The sequence below is a fragment of the Electrophorus electricus genome, chromosome 8 (assembly GCF_041902795.1).
Source record: "Electrophorus electricus isolate QZ-2024a chromosome 8, ASM4190279v1, whole genome shotgun sequence".
In the NCBI taxonomy this organism is placed as follows: domain Eukaryota; kingdom Metazoa; phylum Chordata; class Actinopteri; order Gymnotiformes; family Gymnotidae; genus Electrophorus; species Electrophorus electricus.
The window spans coordinates 5,012,100-5,034,924 of record NC_137504.1 but is presented as its reverse complement, the minus strand read 5'-3'; the positions used below and the strand labels follow the sequence as shown (position 1 = coordinate 5,034,924).

The window sequence follows — 22,825 nt, the reverse complement described above, 5'->3', positions numbered from 1 at the left end:
ATTCCCTGTTAATCTCAGATGCCAAGTAGGCTATTAAACTCCAAATAAGCAAGAGACATCAAGGTATTTACTACTGTCTTGCTTTCTATATAACTCAGTCCACTGTAAGAAATTTGGCAATGAAGAGTCAGGAAACAGAGAAACTTCAAATTAGGTTTTTCTTGGTCAAAAACAGTGCAAGTCTACCAACGGGCAGGTGGTTCAACAACACAGAAGTGTCGTCAAACTTGAGAATAAGGGGCAGTAGGAGGAAACGTGGGAGGGGGGTAGACAGAAAAGTTAGATGAAGAGCTATCACCTCCTGACCTCGATGCTTCACAGGTGGGCACCATGGCACAGAAGATTTAGAGACATTCAGAAAAGTACAAAAACACAAATATAAAAACAATCAAAACATTAATATATATATATATATATATATATATATATATAAAAATATATATATATATATATATATATATTCCTTCAAATTCCCCTTTGATTCTCCCTAATGGACAATCACAATGCAAACTTAGTCAACCTATGCCATGTACATGCAGGAGTGCTGGCTAGTCAAACCTGCCCTTCAACAAAAGCTATCTAGAAATAGTTTAGCATACCGTGCCAAAAATAGATAACAAAAAATCTCAGATGAGTACAGACTCCACACAAACATCATTCATTTAAGTAGCAAACAAACAAACAATAATAATGAGTACAATAACAGATGATAAACATTCTAATTCGACAATATTGTGCCAAAAGGATCCCCTAAGTTCTCTCACCCATCCTAGAGCCTGGTCCTGTGAGTCAACCTTGTAATGAAGAGAAGTCATTACAGTATTATTTACATCATTATTTAGGTCTTTGCTAGGGTCATTAGAGCAGCTCTCAGGCCTATTATTGAACAGAATACACGGTTCACCCCCAAACTGGTTTGTCCATGTTTATGCTTGTGTTCTCATTTTATGTTCTGTAAGACTAGGAACCGAGTTATTCATTGAGAAAAACGTATAAATGAATGCAGTTTTTTCAAATATTTCTATAGTGATGCTGCTCAGAAGGGTCAATTGATATTTTTTGAAGCCAAGCGCCAGTGGCCACATTAGGACAATGTAGTGGGACTTGGCCATAAGACGATACAAACACTGAATTCATCAGTCAGCACAGAGTAGACAAAGAGGAGACATTTGAATCATCTTGCTTTTATTTGTGTTGTACCTTTTAAAGCAGAAAGTTACACCTGGTATATAGACACTGAAATAATGTGTACATTTCCTCAAGTTATTACTGAGTGGACTATAAGAAATGCTTAACAGTGGAATGACAGGCAGGAGACTGAACGGCTTTCTCTTTGGTGGGTGAATGAAACAGAGAGTACATCTTAAATGAGTCGGCTTTGTGTATATACATGTTTGGTGCAATAATTTACAATACTTATTTACAAACGGTACTTGGAGATCAAGGTAAAATATCACCAAAGCAACAAAGAAGTCACCTTTCTGGTAGGTACACAGAGTACTGAAAATACTTGGGGTTGGTGAGATGACCTCAAGCACGATTAGTGTCTCCCATGACTATTAGTGCAGCTTAAACTAAAAGATTACTTCAGTTACTGCCAAGACTTCACATATTGGCCAAAATATTATTTAGGAACTTTCAGAGAGTTAAGATACAGTACACACAATCAGATGATCTAGCTGATCTGACATTAACCAACATTAGCTTCAAAGGGTCTTCAAAGCTAATGAACATTAGCTTGTAAAGATTCTAACACAAATATCAATAACAAGTTTAAAAAAATAAACAGCCCAATGTCTTTGGAACATTGTCAGAACCCACAGGAAATCCCATGCATTTGATAATGCACAAATTACAATTACACACTTATGTGGAGAAATATGGGCAGAACAGTGACACGTGTAATGCATTCTACTCAGTCCATATCGTAACTGGCCGTTGTTATGCATCAACGATCAAAAAAATGCTTCACCCTTCCAAAACCAAGTCCGCTTATGATTAAAGTATAGCATATACTAATTATCTAAATTATCTTTTCACAAAGTCAATCCAAACACATAATCCGAACTACACTTCGCAAACATAGCTGAAGCCATTATTATAATCTCAACTCAGTCAAATATGATCAAACATCAAAACACAGGCATCAATCCACATGACTACTAGTAAATACTTAAGCCCCCACCCCCAAAACAAACTATTTTTTTTTCAGTGTTTCAATTTTTGCTTTTTTTCTTGAAAGGCACATTTTAAATAGCTTAAACCTGTCTCCCACTCTCTCTCTCTCACACACACACACACACACACACACACACACACACACACACACACACACACACCTCAAAAGACAGCACACATCATTAAATCTCAAGTTTAAAAGTACTCACTGGATACACTCTAAAAGCAAACATTGCAAGTTGTGTTACACGTTCCACCTGTCAGAGTCTCTCCCTACACTACAGTACTGAGGAGCCCTCATACAGAGCAGTAAACATAAAGAAGGTATTAGGCCCAGACCTGCCCCTTAGTTACCTGGTCCAGGTTATGAACAGTCTACATTCATCACATGCATTAGAGAGTATATAGCTGGCTACCAACAACCATTTTAAGGCTGGCAGGTGGGTCAAACCAGCAGACTAAAACATGATTAGGTGTGGCAAAAGTCAGAACGAGCTCCCTGTGTGCATGGCTGTGAAATTCTTGATCTCTACTGAAAAAAAATCTCAGTGGACATACACTATCAGAAAACGCTAAGCTCTGTACGGAACAGGGAACAGAAGGTCGCAAAGCTTGTTGCACAAAGCAAAGCACGCTGCATGTTATTGGTCTTCAATCACCTGACCCAGCTCCTCAAATAGCAGAAAACCATCAAATAAACGCATACCTACAATGACACAGTTTCAAATAACAAAAGCATTGGGTTCCATCCCTTTTTGCTGTGAATTTGCAGCCTGTCACCTGGGCATAGTCCCATTTACACACGCACTTCAAAAGCAAACTCATCCATACAAATATATGATTGCCAAACACAACATAACATGACTGGATATGTGGGGGAAAAAAAGTGAAAAACTGGTGCTCGAGAGATGTCTACATATCTCTGACGGTCATGATTTGACGACAAACTAGAAACGAACAATGCCTTCTTAGCTTGGTCAACATTCCCTAAAGTGCTACACATGGCCTCACTGGTTACACAAACTAAAATACTTTTTAAAGAAAGCATGAGTGCTTGGGTGCTTTCATGGTTATGGGCGGATCACCAGTGTCGAAGTCCCAGACTGGTTGAAGCCTTTAACTAGGTTTACTAAAAATACAGCTCTGCATCCTCTCAACAGCAACCATTTTTAAAGCCTTCAGTCGTGGTATAAAACATTCATTAAGTGAACACACCTTCTTCAAACTAGAAACAAATCAGAAGGGGAAGAATAAAATGATAAAAGTTACAACTTCAAAAACTAGGAGGCTTTCCTAAGAAGAATAAATCAACCTTAAAGGTTTTCAGTTTCTCTTGAAGGGACTGGTTGGGGAGCTGAACATTACTATAGTGTTGCTATTGGATGGTCTCAGGTCAGGATTATATGCAACTGCTGAAGAAGATGCAGGGTCCACCTGTCATTGCACATTCCCATTATAAAGTGAAATCTGATCCTATGTGAAAATAAACATGTTTACACAGTGCAGCTTATCCTTTAAGAAGAGGAGAGATGTATCCTTAGAGACAGCCTTGCAGAGAGAACGTGGGGGAGGCTTGAACACGCCTATTGTGGATAAATGATGCGTCTGTCTGCAGCTCATTGGCTGTGCAACTGGATGAGCCTAATATCTAACTGGCGTGCGGTATCAGAGAGGGCTGCGCTGGAACTCATGTCCGGCCTCTCTCCATAACAGGTCCTCAGCTTTACTGCAGGCATCCCAGTCGGCCATGGCGTGCATGTCCGGGAGGGCTCCGTCCTCTTAGTTTACACGCCAGGGTGGTCCCGGACACAAGGAGGCGCACAGAGGGCCAGAGGTGTGGAGGGCGAGCCGAGAGAGGTTGACAGGAATGCAGGAACGTAGGCTCGCTTGGCTGCAGCAGCAGGGACCAAGCAGAGTCTCTACACACACATGCCCGACTGCAAGGCAGTGAGACGGCGCTCGATGCACTGCTTACCTGCAGGGACCAGACCACAGACCTCATGAGGCAAACGGTGTCAATTCAAGTAGATGTTTAGAGAAAGGGGAGGAGGTGGATGGAGACACTCACACTTGCTGATGCTGAGGATGTCGGCCTGCTCCGTCAGCAGCAGGGACAGGCCCTCCATCAGCAGCAAAGCTTTGCGGTAGCGCTGCACTGAAGCCTCACCCTGGTGGAACATCTCATCCAGAGCTGCTGCCTGAACCTACAGCACCACCCACATGCAACACACGTGCACACACAAAATCAGAGAAAACCACCCCCCCCCCAAATATCCATTTCTTTAGCCCATATTTTCTGGTGATTACATCACTAACGTGTTATTGAAAGTATAAAATACATATTTGGGGGGCCCTTATTATAACAGAGAGGCTTGTGATCAATAAGTGCATTATGGTTTCTTCATACCATCTGTATGGTGTGGCTGAAGATGAGCCTCTCTGCTGTGATGCTGTTGATGTGGTCCATCAGGCGGTGCTTGCGGGAGAAGAACCGCTCCAGGCGTGCGCTCAGAGAGCGACATGCCATCACACTCGACTTGTACAGCTCATTCAGCCTCCTGACCACTGGGACACACAGAGCCAACACCCATCTTTACTTTTTCCTAGACTCTGTAAAATGCAAGCGAATCTCAACAGTGTTAAAGGCTTGGCTTGGGTCATTGTTTGTGCTGCTATTCTTACCCTGTTTGACAGTGGTGGAGGGATAGAGCCTGCCTTGTCTGATCCCCTCCATGGCTGTGTGCAGGGCACTCGACAGCAGTTCTGCAGTCTTCATATACAGCACCAGCTGCTCAGCATAGCTGAAACAGACATACCCCGCATACATAATCCAAGCGAAATACATGTTAACTCAGTATAAACATGTTTATCTGCCAGTATGGAAAGCTTCATATTCCAGTGTGTAAATGCCACGTGGATGATCTGTACATTGGGGTGCGTGCAGGATGCTTTTCCGTCACCTCCATTCACGGCTCAGGGAGCTGATCTGGTCTGCCACCACGTTCTGCTGGTGCAAGGATGCGGAGGAAGGCTCCGCCCGTTCCGTCTCGCCGCCCCTCGTCCTGGCCACCTCCACCATGCAGCGGGCGAAGGCCAGCATGAAGCGGAGGTGGCAAAGCGTCTCTGTGTGCTCCTGCTGTAGGGAGATTGCCCGCATTGACATTTTTATACATTATTATGACTGAGCACAACTTGAGCAATTGGGGGTTAAGGGCACCTTAAGTGACCAACAGTGGCAACTTGGCAGTGAACCAGCAACCTTCTGATTACTAGTCCAGTACCTTAACCACTGAGCTACCACTGCCCCAGACCAACCGGAGGAACGGCCATGTCGGCAGACAGGTGGGCACACTTACCTCCATCAGCGTCTCCTCAGGAAGCTCGGGGGGTTCAAAGGTCACAGCTCCCTCTAGGGAGGGCATGGGGTCGGCAAGGCCGTAGCAGGGACTCGAAGGACCCTCGTAGGCTTCCAAACACATGCCTGCTAGGGGGTAGCGGCTGGTGAGGGATCCCATGGGGCTAATGGAGCTTGGGGAGCCTGCTGTAAGACAGAGGAAATGGAGAGTAAAACATAAGTTTCCAAGTTGCTTCCTAATGATGGTGAGCTGCTATATCTTTATGCATCAGCACAAAGCTTCTGCAAACTGCTGGTATTGCATAAAAAAAAAAAAAAGGAAAAGAAAAAAGAAATGTGGGACTATACTGTAGGGGCTATCGAACTACACTCCCTGATGATTTTCAGATATTGATAGAAATGTTTCTGCTTTGGCACTTTGGCCAGTTCTGGGGAGTCAGCGAGGAGTTAAAAAAAAAAAGGGAAAAAAAAAAAAAAAAAAAAAGAGAGACCTATATAAAACATAATATACAAATCTATTATATGCAGGAGAGAGTCAGGAAAGAGCACCATGCCTCACCTGAGAACTTTCTGGAGCGAGATGCCAGTGGTGGGGTGCCTCCACTGGGCGGGGAGCCCACCGTGAACAGCACTCTTGCTGGACTGCCTGAGCCCACCACCACAGTCCCACCACCAGGTGGCACTGTAGAGCAGAAGGACCATAAGACAATGTACTTCACCTAGCCTGTTTACGTATCTGCAGATCCTGTTCTCCTTGCAGCCTAAAATAGAACTGTTCTTAAGACTAATGCTTCTACACTGCAAAAATACATAAACACAAAGAAGAAGAAAGAACAGCAAAATTTCCACTGACTCTAGCCCCATTAAATAATGGACATTTATATTTTTGTCATTACGACCACATGCTGAACACCACCGGTGAATGTTGTGGACCTCACTAAGCCTCAAAAGATGGTGTTATTAGAAAAATATCTATAATTAGTGGATCATGTTATTAGTTGCAGCTCATTTTATGGCATATGTCACCCTATGTCCCAGTGTAAAAATACACATTCCCCTGTATATCCACACTACATAGTGCACTCTCACCAACCTACTTGCATATCTGCTGTACAGATTATAGGACTACTGAACCTTGTGAGTCAATACATCTGCTATGGTTACCAGGAACGTCTAAAAACCAACATGAGCAATAAATAATGAGAACAAATGTCAGGTATTTATGGGTGATTTCCTGGTGAAATAGACTTTATGCAAGACCTGGCCTATTCAGTTACTAATCTCATATTGACACACATGACAATACTCTCTCTAGTGATTTATCTGATGTAGCTTTAAACCTTCACCATATGGTTGGACTTGCAAACTAAATCAATAAACTGTGTTCCATGCTCAGGCACACATCTCTAGAGCTCATGTAAAGTATATCCACACTGCCGATAAGCGTGCGTGGGCGTGAACCTGCGACGTCTACGGCTCTGTCGGGGCTGAGGTTCTCCGCGCTGACCCCATCTCCCAGCTGTCCCCCGAACGCCGCCATCAGCAGCACATCAGACAGACGGCCAGCACTCTGGGACCTGGAGGGATGACGGCATGCATGCAGGCAACATGCGAACCAAAGGCGAGACGGCATCTTACACACCTTCGAACGATTCTCGACACATAAAGGCCATCGGCCTGCTAAAAGCAAATCGCCTCCAGAAGCTTGTACCTTCCAAAAGCCTTGGCTTGCTCCAACTGGCCGGATGCAGATCGACCGCACTCCACCAGGGAGGGCCTGGTGGCGGCCGAGGGGAGAGCCAAAGCCTGCTGGGTCAGAAAGGTGAGCATGTTCGGGGAGCTGGGCGGCTTGGGGAACTCAAACGGGGGCGTAGCCTGAGAAAAGCAGGAGAACACCAAAAGGATGACACTCACAAACTATGGATTTGCTCGTTTACAACGCACGTCATTTCTACATTGAAATGGAAACATGTTCAGACATTCATCGCAAACACACCCACGCAACCACACACCGAAAAAGGGGAGCGTACTCTGGACGGGGAGCCCAGGATGGTGGGCAAGGGGCTGCGCTGCATCAGCTCGCTGAGTCGGGGAGAGGAATGCAGGGGCCTCATGGCCACCATGCCTCCTTGAGGGGCCACCACTGGGTCCGAGTGCTGCTTTCTGATCGTCTGCTTGCAGCCGCCGGCAGCCTCCAGCAAGCAGGGAGCACTGTGGAGACGCGATCCCAGCCCTTGCTGCTGGGGCCGGGCCTTAGACTCTGGAAGCTGGAGCACTGGAGCAAATGGAACGAGGGAAAGGACACGTGAGAGTTGGGCCGAAGTGAAATCTCGGCATGATACGGAACACAGGCAGGGCAGATAGGAGTACGAAACAACAGGCAGGGTGTGGGGGCGCTCTGGCGATGACGGAGCTTCTTTTTATAATACAAACTTGTAATAAAATCAGGCGACGACTGTGCAAGCAGATGCTGAGAAAACAGTGTGAGCTCAGAGCTGGGGTGCTACGCTTAAAACATCTCTCAGCAAGAAAAAAAAACCAAACACTGGCAAGAATGGCTACATCTAAAATGTTGGGCAAGTATATTTGGTCATAAGAATAAAGGAAAAACAAACTGACCAACATACAGGTACAGCATAGCAATAAGCATCTGGACTATAAAGGAAAAATCACAGGTGTGTGTATATATATATATATATATATATATATATATATATATATATATATATATATATATATATATATATATATATATATATATATATATATATATATATATATATATATATACACATATACACACACACACACACACACACACACATATACATATATACACACACCTGTGATTTTTCCTATATAAAAAAATAAAAAGGTCCAGGAATTTCAGCAGTATCCCTTTTTCATGCCAACATATTTACACTATTCCACTTACTGCACCCCTGAACCTAATGTTTCACCACCTGTTGTGTGGAAGTAGATTATGTAAAAATACACCAAACAGCTGACGGTGCTCAGCAATTGCATTTAGGGCAGTCTGGAATCTTCATTCAGATCTGATTTAACCATACAGCCAACCCTTAGCTGTGGCCTGCAGAGCATGTCAGCAGGGAGGGGATGGAGAGAGGGTGCGCTCCACCCCAGCAGGGAGGGGATGGAGAGAGGGTGCTCTCCACCCTAGCTGGCCCAGTCGCCTGTCTCGCGCCCTGTGGGTGAGCCTGCCCTTGGGAGCTTGGGGCTGGAGCCCACTTTTGAAACAGAAAAAAGCAGAGTTCTTTCACAAACATGCAGCCAGCGCGCTACTCGCCAAATATGCAGACAGCAGGAGGAGGGGCTCACCATGTGGGGTCAGCTGGAAGGGCTTGGCACCCCCTACAGACAGCCTGTGGGAGTGCAGGGCTGGAGCAAAGCCACCAGGGTGATGAGCAGAGGGGCCGGTCCTCCCACAGGCCAGAGGGCTACCACCGCTGCAGCGGCGCGTCGGGGTGGACCTGCACGACACACACACGCATGCACACACGAACGAGAGGCATTTCAGGACACGGGTTACGCGACAATAAAAGCATGCAAAAACACCCAAGGTGAGACAGGCATGAGACATTACATGACAATTTCCTCCGGTATTACAAATAGCCATAATAAGTGAGCCAGCAAAATTGTGTGAAGGGTGAGAAAGAGCATGTATGTCTACGTCCCTGTACAAAGGGCTAGAGTGTCGCAATTATGATGGGACAAATATAAAATATGATTCCCCCAGTGTAGACATGTAGGGAGCCCCAATTAAATTTTTATTTTTTAAACAAAACAAAAATTTTAAACTAAAATAGGAAAAAAAAAAAAAAAGAAGTTTTGGTTATTTTGGTTAGTGGGGCCAAGGTTAAACCTAGATGTAGGCAATGAATTATTTCGTTACTGTCAACACGTCAATGGGAACTGCCCCCAAAGATAGTAATGCAAGACTACGTGTGTGTGCATATGATTGTTTCCATGTGCTGACCGTGGGGAACTGTCCTGGTTGGGAGTGTGCAGATTCTGCTCCATGCGCTGGTAGTTGTGAATCTGTGTGGGCACTGGAATGGGTACAGACTGACCATAGTTGCCATAGTTACTCATGGAGTATTCAGCAGGCCTGCTGAGAGTAAGAGGAGATGAGGGGCAAATGCACCATTAGGACAGAGGCAGACCCAAAGCACAGGGAGATGGGCAACAGAACGCAGTGGAGCATGCACAGAACCCAGTAAAACTTCCAACTTCTCAGAAAAACAAGGCAGAAAAAACAAAAATCCTTTCTTTCACTAGAGGAAGCAGTCAGAAAGGCAGAGAGTGAGCTTGCAGCTTCTCTTACAGTGGCTACGGGTACAAACTGAACACAGATCAGTGTCCAGCTCCCAACTGCATGTGTACTGTAGGAACATGTCTGTGCTCTCTCAGTATCTACTACTTAAAAATATTTTCAACATTATCTCCTCCGTGGTTCCTAAATCATATTATGAAAATCACATTTCCACTGACCCAGAATTCATTCACACTCCTCAGAGAAATCTTAATGGTTCTTAAGGGCATCTGCACGTTTCATTTGCTGATGGAGTTTTCTATCATTATCATGAAAACCATCTGCACAACTGGCACACCAATGCTGAGGCTGCACTTCGTCTCTACATGTTAACAAAGGAAAGTGACTCGTTGCTGACTTCAGCAGACACACCGCCAGGCGCATGCCAGTGGGCATTTATGGGCCGATTGCAGAAACTGCACACTGCTGCTGTCAAGGCCCCACAAACTATGAGATCCAGAAAATAACACTCTAGAGTCTCCTTAGTGGTCAGCAGGTCGTTCAGTGCTAGTGCTGCATTACTCTGAACTCTGTGCTCCAGTCTCTGTGACTTCTCTACATTGCCTTTCTCCTAATTGCAACTTGAAACTTAACTACACACTATTCTTCTTTGTACTCCCTAGTTTCGTAAAATTTATTTATTTATTTATTTATTGTAAAACATCTGCGAATATGTAAACTGTACTACTTCTTATTATTATTATTATTATTATTATTATTATTATTATAATAATAATAGACATCATGTATATCTAGGAAATAACATTTCGTGTATGTCACCACGTTTTAGATTGTAGTGTTTTGTACTACACATGACAATTGTTAAGCTGCAGGGCTAGGTGAATAACACAACTATTCAAATGTTACATATATTTGCTACAGCTGAAAGTGTTGCATGCATGATAAAGTACATAAATAGCCAATAAAAATGAAGAAAACACTAAATCAATACTAAACGAATGCCCTTAAGTGAACACTGAGTGGGGAAAAGGGACCGAGGTAGCAGGCGTGGGGGGGGTCCATGTCATCATTGTTCCATCTCTTACCCTGTTGCTGGTCCCACACAGCTGCTGCAGGAGGGCGAGCGTGGTGGGCTCTTGGCCTGCCCTCCAGACGCCAGGAGAGAACACCTAGTGCAGAGACAAACACTGTTATCGGCCCCCTGAGCAGCGATGCAGCGCCTTTCACTGCCTCGGGTGACTGTGTGCGAGAAAATCTTGGCAGACGATGAGACTGTATAGTGTTTTGTTTAAACAACAAAAGATCGCAACAGATCCCGTGTCGAGCTTCGATGGAGAGATAAAGAAGATTCCTCACCCACTGTACATCAGACTATCCTGAAGAACTTTCCCTGAAGCCATTTCAGATGTGAGCTCACCTAAAGACAAGAGAAAGTGCACGAGAGAGACAGAGCAAGAGAGACAGCCATAGGGGGAGAGAGAAATAGTGAGAGGCTACAAAAATGAAAGGGTGATAGAATAACGAAGAAGTATGAACCCTACTCCAACATGTTGTCACTTAGTGGTGAATCAGTTCTCTCTGTAAGGTTTAGAAGTGGAGCAGAGAGGCAGGCTTACTGGGGAAATGAGCCGGAACCATGACAAAGTCGTCTGTGTCGCAGGAGGAGTTCTTGCTACTGCTACTACCGCCACCTGCACCAGCCGAATCCTGGGGGGAATCCTGGGTAGGAGACGTCATCACTTTCACTCGATTCTGCTGGATCTCACCAAGGGATTGCTGATATGATGGAGAGAGTGAGATGGGTCATGGGACGTTTGTCTCAGTTACACTGTCTACCTTTTGCCAATAATTCTATTTTCTAAGACATTACATTAAACAATTACAACTCAATTGCATAGCATAATAAAATTAAACTATGTTCAAAACTGAGAATATTCAGTATAAAGCACAGATGTATACCTACCTTTGCCAGGGGGTATGGGGTTAAAAATGTACTTAGAAGTGTGTGTGTGTGTGCACGCTACATGGTGCTGAATCACACATAGGGTTCACATAAGAACATCTGGCAATGCTAACAGACCAGCTGCTCACAGTTCATACGAGCTGCACTGAACACATCCACACACAGGCACGGATGCACACAAATGGAGGTTGCGCACACACTTACAGGAGGAGAAGCGAGATGTGAGGTGGAGGAGCTGCTACATGAGCTTGCTGAAGCTGAACTGGGAAAACAGGTCAGAGTCACTGGCACCGCTGTAAACACACACACACACACACACACACACACACACACACACACACACACACGAAAAACACTGGTCGTCAGAAACAAAGTAATAAACTACACATGAAATTATCCAGTGAATTGAATACATATAATAATTGAAGAAAAAAAATTATTAGAACATGGACTATTTAAGATTAACTGGTAAATCAAAGATCTGTGCAGAAAGGAGAGAAACTTACATTTCTTCATGGTGGAGCTTGCCTCCAGGAAAGGGTGTTTGAAAAACTCATCTAAAAATATGAGGAGAGATTAAGATTAGAACATGATGTGCAAACACAAAATCACACCAAGTCCTGCATGCAAAACAAGGTTTTAAAGATATCCGAGGAGAGCCCCTATTGCAAAATTCACTCCGTTACAGAAATGGGCAGAAAACCTCAAACCTTTGCAATGGATTCTGCTTAGCAGCACATTATTAAATTCAGCCTGACTGGAAAGACCGTGGGGCAGGGCGGTCTGCACACAGTCCTGCCCGCGCAGCAGTAAAGGTGGCGTGGGTCACAGTGCCACTGACCGAAGTCCATGCGATCCTTGTGGTTGCGCTGCAGCAGACCCAACAGCAGGTGCCTGAGGTGGCCGGAGGTCTCGCGGGGAATGCTGGGAGCGCAGGGGAGAGACGACAACATGAGCACAGGCTGGGCGATGGGGGGGGACTAGAGCAGGTGACGGGGGCGCACTTACTTCGGACTGAGGTTCTTATTTTTCTCATAAAACAAGCGGAGGTCCTGGGGACTGCTTGCCTAAAGACAGCATTAGCACAGATCACAGTCACAAATGCGTAACGCGCAACCTGAGTTGTTAGCAACAACACGACTAATTTGGAATCAAAAAGGCCCGTCACTGAAATGAGCATTGACATTGGCTCACGGATTATATGTGATGAGTCAGTGAGTCATCATGACCTCCATTACAATCACGGTGATAAATCATAACCATCTTCTTCAATATTAACATTTTTACCATTAGTATCTCAGTTTGTGTAAATGCCCTCAGTTACCCCTTTTCTGTACTTGTCTGAAGCACATCTTTGATTTTAATGTGACATAGCACCCACAGCGCATACTGACCCAAATGAAGAGTGGGAGCTTTGCCAATCCCACATGATGCAGCCAAACCAACGCAGTAATCAAATAAAAAATAATTTCTCTCGTTTCTTATCTGCTTGGAGAGCATGGAGCGTGTGGTTTCTGTCCAAGAGCAGGCTTCTAACTGAAAGAACGGCACTCACCTGAAATGGGGCTTTCCCTGTCAGGCACTGAAACACAATAGTTCCTATACTCCACAGGTCAGCCTTGGCATCATAGTTCTGAGACATTATGACCTCTGGAGCCTGTGTAGTGAAGGTAAACATGTTCGCGTCTCTGTGTATCTGCATATTACAAACACTGATGTACAAGTCAATGGACCCTCACATTTTGGCTCCATCCCAATTCCTACCACATCTGAACCAAGCAATGTATAGATGGTACAGTTTTAATGTGATCTGGGTCTGAACAAAAGTCCGGACTGACATGTGTTGGGCAGGGGCTTGGAAGACTCGTCTGGGAAACATTACTCAAAGAAAATGATGTGAGGGTTTAAGGAGAATACTTGCCATATACATGGGGGAGCCACAGAGTGTGGCTGCCATCATGTTGTTCTGGAGGTGTCGTGCAAAGCCAAAGTCAGCTGAGGAAAGGGAAAACCCAACATGGCGGTAATTAGACAGTGGAGGGAGGAGCATGTTACCATGGTGAGCATGGTTTCACAGCATAGAGGACCACACTGCTTTTTCAGGTCCGTGTTAAAGTGACTGGTTTTTAAGCATATGAGAGAGTTTAAGATATGTACAGGTGCTCAAGCCAACTACTGGAGACAAAACTTGGTGAAAACTAGACTAAGGTGAGAAGTGACACTATTATGGGTCTAGTACTGAGGTGAAAGCCAAGCACTTTTTTTCCCCAAAAGATTCTTCTAGCTCCAACATACATATCCTGTTGACATACACTGCTACTGAAGCCCAAGTTCCTGGGTTGGTTATTCATTTGATAGTAAATGTATCAAATTCCCACATTATAAGCAAGATTGTACTTAGGGAGAAATACAGATATGACATTAAAACGGCAACATTTAAACCTAACATTTGGGAAACCCTGATAACTCATACATAAACACATACACATATAAAAGCGTTATTATACACTTACACTAAACCTAAAAGATGGCTACACATTTTACAGTGAGTTACAATCCACACCTACTGGCACCACTACTGCATGTTGTGGTCAGACGATTGACTGTAACAGACTTTTATACCCTGTGTACAGTGTCAGCAATTATTGGCTTTGTCTATTATCCGGGGTTTCATGAGTAATCTGGTTTTGACCAAAGGGCAGATGTTAATATTTATTAAATAAATGCACTTGTAAATGCTGTTAAATATTCATGGAAACAACATAAATGTATAGATGCACAGAATGTGAAGAGAACCGGAGAATTTTCATCTTCTGACTACTTTCCAAGAACACAGAATTATCTGAAAAAGCATTGGTAGCCTATAGATAAAGCTGTGTATAAGTGGCGTATATATACGTATACTTTATTATGTGGAGGTAGATCAGTTTCAGGATAATTCAAACAGAACTGCTCTGATACCCTATAGAATGTCACAAAAATACTAGTACGAGAAAAATAGTACTAGAGAAATAGATCTCTTAAAAAAGGCTGCATCTGAGGAAGCAATTTATGCACTTCTTTAAAACAAATATTATAGGACTAAATTACCTACCTCGAACTTTGCACAATCTATGTAAATGAAGCCAATTACAATAAACAAGGAACAGTTGAGAAATGGAGAGGTAGATCTCTAAATGCGCACAACACCTGCAGGAAAGGAAACACCCCAACCCCCTTCCCCTACCTATCTTGATGCAGGTGGTGTTGGATTGGGACTTGCGGCCCGCCGGGTGGGACAGCAGGATGTTCTGGGGTTTCAGGTCCCTGTGGATGATGCCTTTTGCCTGCAGGACTCTCATGGCACCTGCTATCTGCTGCAGGAATACCCGGATGGTGTCTTCACTCAGAGTGCCCTTGGCTGGGGACAGGCCGGGGCACAGACTGTTAATGCCAACCTTACACAGCCGCCTCATACTTCACCACTACATGTGCACAGCAAAACACAAACATACGTTCAGACCTGCTGAATCAGCCTACTAAAAGTTAGTTAGTTGAGGTTCACTTAGTATCGCAAGCAAAACGGTCATTTTCCATCTCCCTTTCGTGATTTCTCCCTTTGTTCCTCTAGGTACTTCTGAAGGATCTCTCTCCTGCAGTAAACTCTGCTCTGCTCCTTCAGTGTCTGATGCAAAGCCAGACATCGTGTCTTGGTCCTTCCTCTAGAAGCAAGCTCAGGCTGCACAGTGCACTTCCTGCAGCTCTAAACAAGACGCACACCACTCCTAGCTTGACTTCCTGAGTTCTGTGCCTGTTTTGCTGCGTTAAATATGCCTACAATATTGTTCCTTTCGTCTTTAAACTAGAGGCCATTCTTCTCCGGTGCTTTCACACAGGGCTACAAATGCTCCAACAAAAGCGTTTTTGTTAACATAACTGCTCAAAAAACATGCAAAGTAAAGCGGAGCTTTAACAAGGAGTCAGAGAAAGGCATTTTCTTCTAAAAATAAGTGCTTATGATTCTTGATTGCCACCAACAAATCTATATCTTGCAACTAAACATTTCCTGCCTTAAAAGATAGCCTGGGAGGAACTAAAGTCAGGGGTGAAAAACATCACTTGCTTTGCGTGGTGATACACTTACAGTGCAGGTAGTCAGCCAGGTCTCCTCCATTACAATACTGTTGATGGTCAAAAGAAAATTAAAGCAGCAGCATTACTCTCTAAACATGGATGAACGAAGAGACACTGTGCTTCCACTATGCAATAAGAGCCTCAATTATGAACAATAGAGGATCACTACATTGAAAAACACTGGGCACTGAATTATATAATAAAGCGAAGCCCATGTTGAGTCTGCTTTCCACTTTTTTTGAAGCCCTGACTACCACCCCTCACTTCCCCAACAATCACTACTTAAAAAAAAAAAAAAAGTGAACTGATCAGGCCGTGACCCCTCATGATGCGTCAGGCTGAATCAAGAGCTTCAAGTAAGGAATAATCAAGCATTATATCTTTCCCCCCCCTTCATGTATTTTTACAGAAGTAGCCATGCACGTAGCCATGTTATGCCATGCATATTTTTTGGCCAGAGGGGCAAGCTAACTATAGCCAGTATCATGAAGAAGTGTGTCTAGGCTAAGGGCTCTATACAAAAACAAGACACTAAACCCTTACCTCCATCACCAAATACACAGAACTCGCAGTTTCCTAGAAAAGGCAAAAGTGATAGATAAACATTTGTGCACATTAAAAAAACTAAATATTCACATAGAACTGATATCTGCAAGAGTGATTGTAGAAAGTAGGATCAGAACAGTTTCCACATTAAAAGGGGAGCATGTCAAGTGCTCGGTGCACCGAGCTGACACTAATGCCTGTTGACAGGGTGCTGACTCAGCCTAATACCCATATGGCCTTCTGCACTGAGCATAAGGTTACAAAGAGTCAACATGGGGCCAACTCATGGGTCACCCACTATTGTTCTATAGTTCCAATTGAGAATCGGGCAAAAATATAACCTAGATTTGCAAAACATAACATAGTAATAATAATATATTTTACTTATATAGCACCACAATTTACAAAGAAAATAAAAATATTAATAAAAGATAAATAAAAGGACAAGCTGAAAGAACAAATATCGCACAGTGAATAATATCCTATCCAAAACATTTAAGAAAAGAAAGTCAAGTACAGGAAAAATAACTTAAAAAGCAGAGCAATCTAATTAATGGTCTTACTGAATTAAAAGGTCTTAAATTCCTTCCTCAATGTGTTTAAGTGTTCCAGAGCCCTTAGGTAATCTGGAAGAGAATTCCAGAGTTTGGGGCCACGGTAGAATGCAGCACCTGTGCTCTTTGGCTGGGTTGTGGGCACCACCAATATGTTTGTATCAGCTGAGGGCCCTTGATAGTAGTTGCCTTGTAATCATACATGCTGAGGTAAAGAGGCACAAGACCACTTAAGGTCAGCAAAAGAAAATTACACAGGTAGCCAGTCAGCTGTTTAAGGATTGGTGTAATGTTCGCACTCATGCACATGTTAGGACTCTAGCCACTGCGTTCTGGACCCTCCGTAGGCTTGAAAACCTTCGAAAATGATACTAATGCATGTATGAGTTTTTCACTATCGGTTGCTGTAAGGATTATTCTGACCTTGCTCATGTTACACAGATGATAGAACGCCGTTTTAGAGATGCTGCATAACATTCTGTTTAAAGTCACAGCTGAGTGTGATGCCTAACTTTTTGATAGGGTACTGGGGCTTAGCTGACAGAGACTGCAGATATGCTATTGCATCATTGGGTTCCTCACCATTCCCAGTGAAATTCTGTTTTGTCATCATTGAGTTGCAGGAATAGTGACCCATCCAGGACTCCATGTCTCCTAGGCAATTAAAAATCAATGGGCCCCTGGGGATCAGCAGCTAGGGTCATATATAATTGTGTTATCTGCATAAACAAAATATGATATATACACTGATGACTTTGCCAGCTGTATAGAGTATAAAGATTAAAAAGAGTGCTGGTGTCAAAACTGAGCCCTGGGGGACACCACAGGAAAGTGCATGGTGTTTAGCTCTGTTGTCACCCAGTGAGACATGGTACTCATTACTGGTAAGATAAGGATGAAACCACTTCAGAACAATACCAGTTAGATCAACCCAGCCTTTTAGAGGATTTAGCAGTATACGATGGTCCACAGTGTCAAGTGCTACATTGGAAATCAAGTTCAAGGAGACCCAGAATAGACATGTCACTGGTATCATGGTTTAGCCTAAGACTGTTTAAGATTTTGGTTAGTGTAGTTTCTGTGCTGTGATCTTATTCAGTCAAGTAGTGTTAAAGTAACTGAAGAGATACCACTTTCTCCAAGGTCTTTCTTAAGAATGGAATGTTGGCAATCAGTCTATTATTGTTAAGACTTGCAGGATCTAGATTACTCTTTTTCAGAATAGGCCCGATAGCCAGTGTTTTGAGACACTGTGGGACAGATTCCTTTTAAGCTCAGAGTAACAATATCAACAATGTCTTTTGATAGAGTGCTGAAATCCTCTTTAAAGAATTGAGTTATTTTGGGGTCTAAGGGAGCAGTGTTTAAGTGAAATCAGTTTTGTAAGTGGTTAAAGGTCTGTCTCTAAGAAGGCGCACACCGTGCAGAGCTGGTGGGGGGGGGGTGTCACTGGCGATTACATACCTATTGGAAACAGATTTTACTACCAAAGAATTATTCAGACTTGAATAATGCTATTCAAGTGACAGAATGCTAAACTTCTTAAAAATATCAGTTTACAGATTTTTTTTAAGTGGACAGTGAGTAAAATGGTATTAATACATTCACTCAGTCTTAATGTAAGGCTATTGACCAGGCCAGCACAGGTTAAGGCCTTAACATGGGGAGTGACAAAGATATTTTGCATCTTTAACGCATAAAGCATTTTGTAATAGTTTTAATAGTTTCAAAATGGCAAAGCAAAGCGAATGTAAAGAAAATACAGTAATGGAGAACATGAACAAATTTGACATCTTGGTCTCTAACTTAAGATATATAACTGAATCTAAGGTATAGCCATGTTTATGTGAGGTGCGAATTACATGATGTGCTAGGTCACAGGAATTAAAGAACATGATGAGATCTCTGTGGGCTTGTGAAGGTGGATAATAAAATAACCAGTGAGTAAAATATGGTCATTCATAGTTTTGATAACAGTTCACCAAATTCCTCAAGAAAACCTGGGTAATGTCTAGGGGTCATACAGAACTATCATTACAACTGATTGTTTACACCCAAGATTAATAGCAAGATACTAAAAAGTGCTGTATTCAGCAAAACATTAGCCTAAGACACATCTTGCTATGAAAAAGCACATTCCCATCTCTCATTGTTTATTAGCCTTAGGAACACTGAGAAAAAAAACACTGAGGTGAAGTCAATTCATTAAGCGAGAAATTGTCGTCACTGCTGAGCCAAAAAGATGATATCTAAATCAGTCTTCAACCAGTTGCCCATAGTATAGCAGATATCATTTTGATTGCATAAATTGGATTTCCACATATATAAAAACAACTCCATGAATAGTCATCAAATTCTTACTTCCAAAAAAAGTCTGCTGACATATCGCAGTTAATTAAATTTTCTGGATCAAACTTGTCCAAAGTGACTACTCATGACAACCATAAATGAACTCCTCTGTTCAGTGTTTGCTTCCATGTCAGCCTTAATGCAGTTTATTTATTTATTTTTAACAAGACTATGGAAAACCAGACCTCTTCTAAAAAAAGCCAGACCAGCCAAGTCAGAACTTACTCATATCACTCGGCAACAGCTGACCTCTCTCGTCTCTGCAGCCAATCAGCCGAGCTGGACGGCCTGATAAATGAAGAGGGCAGCTCCACTGACTCATCGAAGGTAAAGAGTTGTTCTTTTCTTTGTGCTGGAGATTGAGGCCAGGCAGAGAGGCTAGCCAGCTACGTGCCTCCTGTTGGCTCTAGCCTAGGCTCAGACCTTTATGCCCGTCTATGGAGATCAGTACATATCTAAGCCATCTTTTATGATAGCTAAAGGTAGATGGTTACCTAGATGATATACCCAACACTGTAAACACTCTTAGCTCTGTCATACACTGGCTGCCTTTTGCATGCCCAAGTGGGTGAGAGTTATCTTGCAGATAAGACTGTTTTAACTAATAAAGAATGGCATTAGTGATGATGAGACGGTATTATTACAGGCCAAACAATAAGATCACAAACTTTTTTCTCTTAATGTGAAGGAAACAATTTCATAATTATTTCTACTTTTAGATATGTTCTAACTGAGGTTGCTGGAACGTTAAACTGTTGCCATGACTATCAGTACGAAGACAAACAATCAGCATTGTTTGTCTTCACGTACAACAAAGAAACACAACATCCCCAGATTGACACATATAATTCAAGAGCAGCAGTGCAGTTCTTCTGTACATGCTTAGAGCAAACTAACACTTTTCTCTTTTATTTTTGATCATGTAACAAAACTCGCTGGTTGAGATGCAAAGCTGAGACCAAAGAAGCTACCAAGACAGCATAAATGTGAGCAAACAAGTATATATGAAACGGCTTTTTCCCCCTTGTACATGACCCAGGATACAACTCTTGGGTCCTGGAGTTCGAGAACACTGCAGAGTTTAGTTGAAGCTCCAATCTAACACATATGATCAAGATAACTGAACCCATTGGTAGAATCTAAACAGTGAAGCAAGTTTATTTATTTTTGCATTAACCAACATTTAATAACCTACCAGAGGTGAGAGACAAATCAGAGCAGAAAGTGGTATTACTATTCAGGAGACAACACTACAGAAGAACTTGTCCCAAAAAACAATGCCACACAACCTCAACATGCTTGGCTAGTCCTCAGAGCCGTTAATTCACATAAAAAAGATTCCATTTCTGTCCTAAGTGACATTAATGTATGAAGGAAAGCACCATCAAAGAAAATTCTTGGACTGGACTCAGGAGTACAACAATCCCATTGCACATTAAATATGGTTTAGGTTTGTTTTTCACAAGCAATAATGTTCTTGATAGAAAAATGGCATAGCTAGCAGCCCCGCCCCCAAGTCAGGCATTTATTTACTTGTCAGGTTACAAGTTACTGCATAAGTCACAAAACATTTGATCCACCTACTCAATATTTATACACTCAATATGTTAATACATTTCAAAGAATAGAATGCGATATTTGCATTTCTTGGCCACACACAAAGCTGACAAGCATTGCAGAAGAGTGCAAACTACTGCTCACTTAACTCTACGTAAATTTGTAGATCAACCAGTCAGGACAAGCACAATGTAATGTCAACACAAGCACATGTGACCATAATGCACCAATGCAGTGCAGCTTTATATGTGGTAGTGAAAGTTACAATATGACAACAGTGTGTTGAATATTACACAAAAATAACCTACTTGTGGAAAATGGACTCAAAATGCAGGAACATGAATCATAAAATTAGACTGTGTTTTGCTCACCTGGAAATCATGCAACGCGACGATGTTTTCATGTTTCAGTTCCTTGGGAGAAACATATGTAAAAGTCATTTTCACCTTTTTAAAAATAATTACCTCACTCTTCCCTACCCAAAACATAGTGGTCCTACCTTTAATATCTTAATCTCCTTTCCTAACAGTGTCTGGGATTTGGCCAAGTTCTTCTTATTTATACATTTAATGGCAACTTCCCAGTCATATTTCTGTGGATCAAAGCAACAGTTAATTCAAGGCATGTCTAAATGTTTCACACAAGTGCCTTAAAGGGTTATGTCTGGACATGTCTGGGATATACTAAAATATGAACGTGACATTGCCCAACAGTGGCTTATACTAAAGTGTGACAAAGTGTAACGTATCATAACTGAACTGATTAAATAATTAAAATAGTATCCTTCCACCCGTGCTAAAATAAGACATTTTCGACAGTGTCGTGCAGGCTATGCAACATCTGCAGTGGTTTATGACATGACAAGGGAAGCAGCAATGATACACAGATTAAAATTTATTTTTTAAAAATGTACATACTGAATAATAACCGATAAAAAATAAGGCGTAAAAAGACCAAAACAAACAAAAACAAACCAACCAACCCAACCACCCCCCTCCCCTTGTCCATAACCAGTAAGCCTCTGTCTGAGGTGGCCAAGGCCTGTTTTTAAGGTGGCACGACGGAGTTCTGGGGACCCAGTATTTGCACTCAGCAGACATTGAAGCAAATAAATAAAGCATTCCAACTATATCATGATTTGATTTTGACTTCTAGCTCAAAAGCTTCTCTTACCTCGCGATGTCTGCCTTTGAACACCACTGCGAATGCCCCATGTCCTATGAGGTCCTTCCTACCGAACTCGAACTTGCCGACGGTTTCCATCACGCCGCAATTCTCAATGATTCGCTTATATTCTTGCCAAACAGGGGACGATTTTGGTCCACAGAATTTCTCTCTCTGTCCCCTTCTCCGCTGATTTGAGGAGGCAGCTGGAAAGTTCAATCCCACTTTCGTGTGCCATGGGCTGCCTTTCCGAAGAAATATTCCCCTCGTCTTTCATGGTAGCTTGCAAACAAACGGAGCCGCACTGCTTTCAACTATGAAAGAGCCGCATGTTTCTTTTTTTGTGTTGTGCGTTGTGCACCAACAAATGTTTTCAATTACGATTTGAATTGAATATCACAAAATTATAAATCAGTCAGCTTCTCAACTGCAAACTATACCTTAAACCACCTTAAATAAGAGCGTTGGTTTTATTTGTGTACATCCGATATTGTTACCCTATCCTACATCAACGCGTTTTCGAGGTAATCTAAGTACTCGTAACCTACATCGACGATTACATCAACAGCTATTACCACGAATATTCAACGTAACGTCGCTTAAAGTAGATACAAAAAAATAAAGATGAATCTGCTTGTTCTAACAAAGACCTCAGTTTAACCGAGACCCAAACTAGGGCGCATGCGTGCCCCAGCTTCTCTCCACCCACTGCTTACGTAAAGGGAAGCATATTACGTCACAGCCAATGGCAA

General features: G+C 42.7%; 1 protein-coding gene across 10 annotated transcripts; it reads right to left on the bottom strand.

The window, feature by feature from the left end:
* Positions 1–1,168: 1,168 nt before the first annotated feature.
* On the bottom strand, positions 1,169–22,776 carry ulk1b (unc-51 like autophagy activating kinase 1). Of its 10 annotated transcripts, none has more exons than XM_035527005.2 (27): positions 22,083–22,776; positions 21,409–21,501; positions 21,281–21,322; positions 16,447–16,479; positions 15,914–15,950; positions 15,017–15,190; positions 13,712–13,785; positions 13,346–13,447; positions 12,799–12,857; positions 12,632–12,714; positions 12,297–12,347; positions 11,995–12,083; positions 11,444–11,603; positions 11,184–11,244; positions 10,913–10,996; positions 9,531–9,665; positions 8,873–9,024; positions 7,546–7,808; positions 7,245–7,408; positions 6,995–7,110; positions 6,093–6,215; positions 5,535–5,719; positions 5,139–5,314; positions 4,861–4,979; positions 4,586–4,743; positions 4,247–4,382; positions 1,169–4,153 (listed from the first exon to the last, which is right to left on the bottom strand). In XM_035527005.2, the coding sequence occupies exons 1-27, from the start codon at positions 22,170–22,172 to the stop codon at positions 4,098–4,100; spliced, it is 3,015 nt and encodes a 1,004-aa protein (XP_035382898.1). In that variant the 5' UTR covers positions 22,173–22,776; the 3' UTR covers positions 1,169–4,097. The 10 variants fall into 10 exon arrangements, with proteins under 10 accessions (XP_035382898.1, XP_081575305.1, XP_035382900.1 ...); XM_081719179.1 differs by having other exon boundaries at positions 5,139–5,311; XM_035527007.2 differs by having other exon boundaries at positions 7,564–7,808; positions 22,083–22,775.
* Between the last annotated feature and the right edge of the window lie 49 nt (positions 22,777–22,825).

Bases quoted from the DNA above. Each gene is read 5' to 3' on its own strand.
- ulk1b (XM_035527005.2), bottom strand. From the start codon at position 22,172: ATGGAAACCGTCGGCAAGTTCGAGTTCGGTAGGAAGGACCTCATAGGA. The intron at 7,111-7,244 runs GTACAAGCTTCT...TCATCCCTCCAG, and splicing joins CAAGCCAAGGCTTTTGGAAG to GTCCCAGAGTGCTGGCCGTC. The intron at 5,315-5,534 runs GTAAGTGTGCCC...ATCTCCCTACAG, and splicing joins CTGAGGAGACGCTGATGGAG to CAGGAGCACACAGAGACGCT.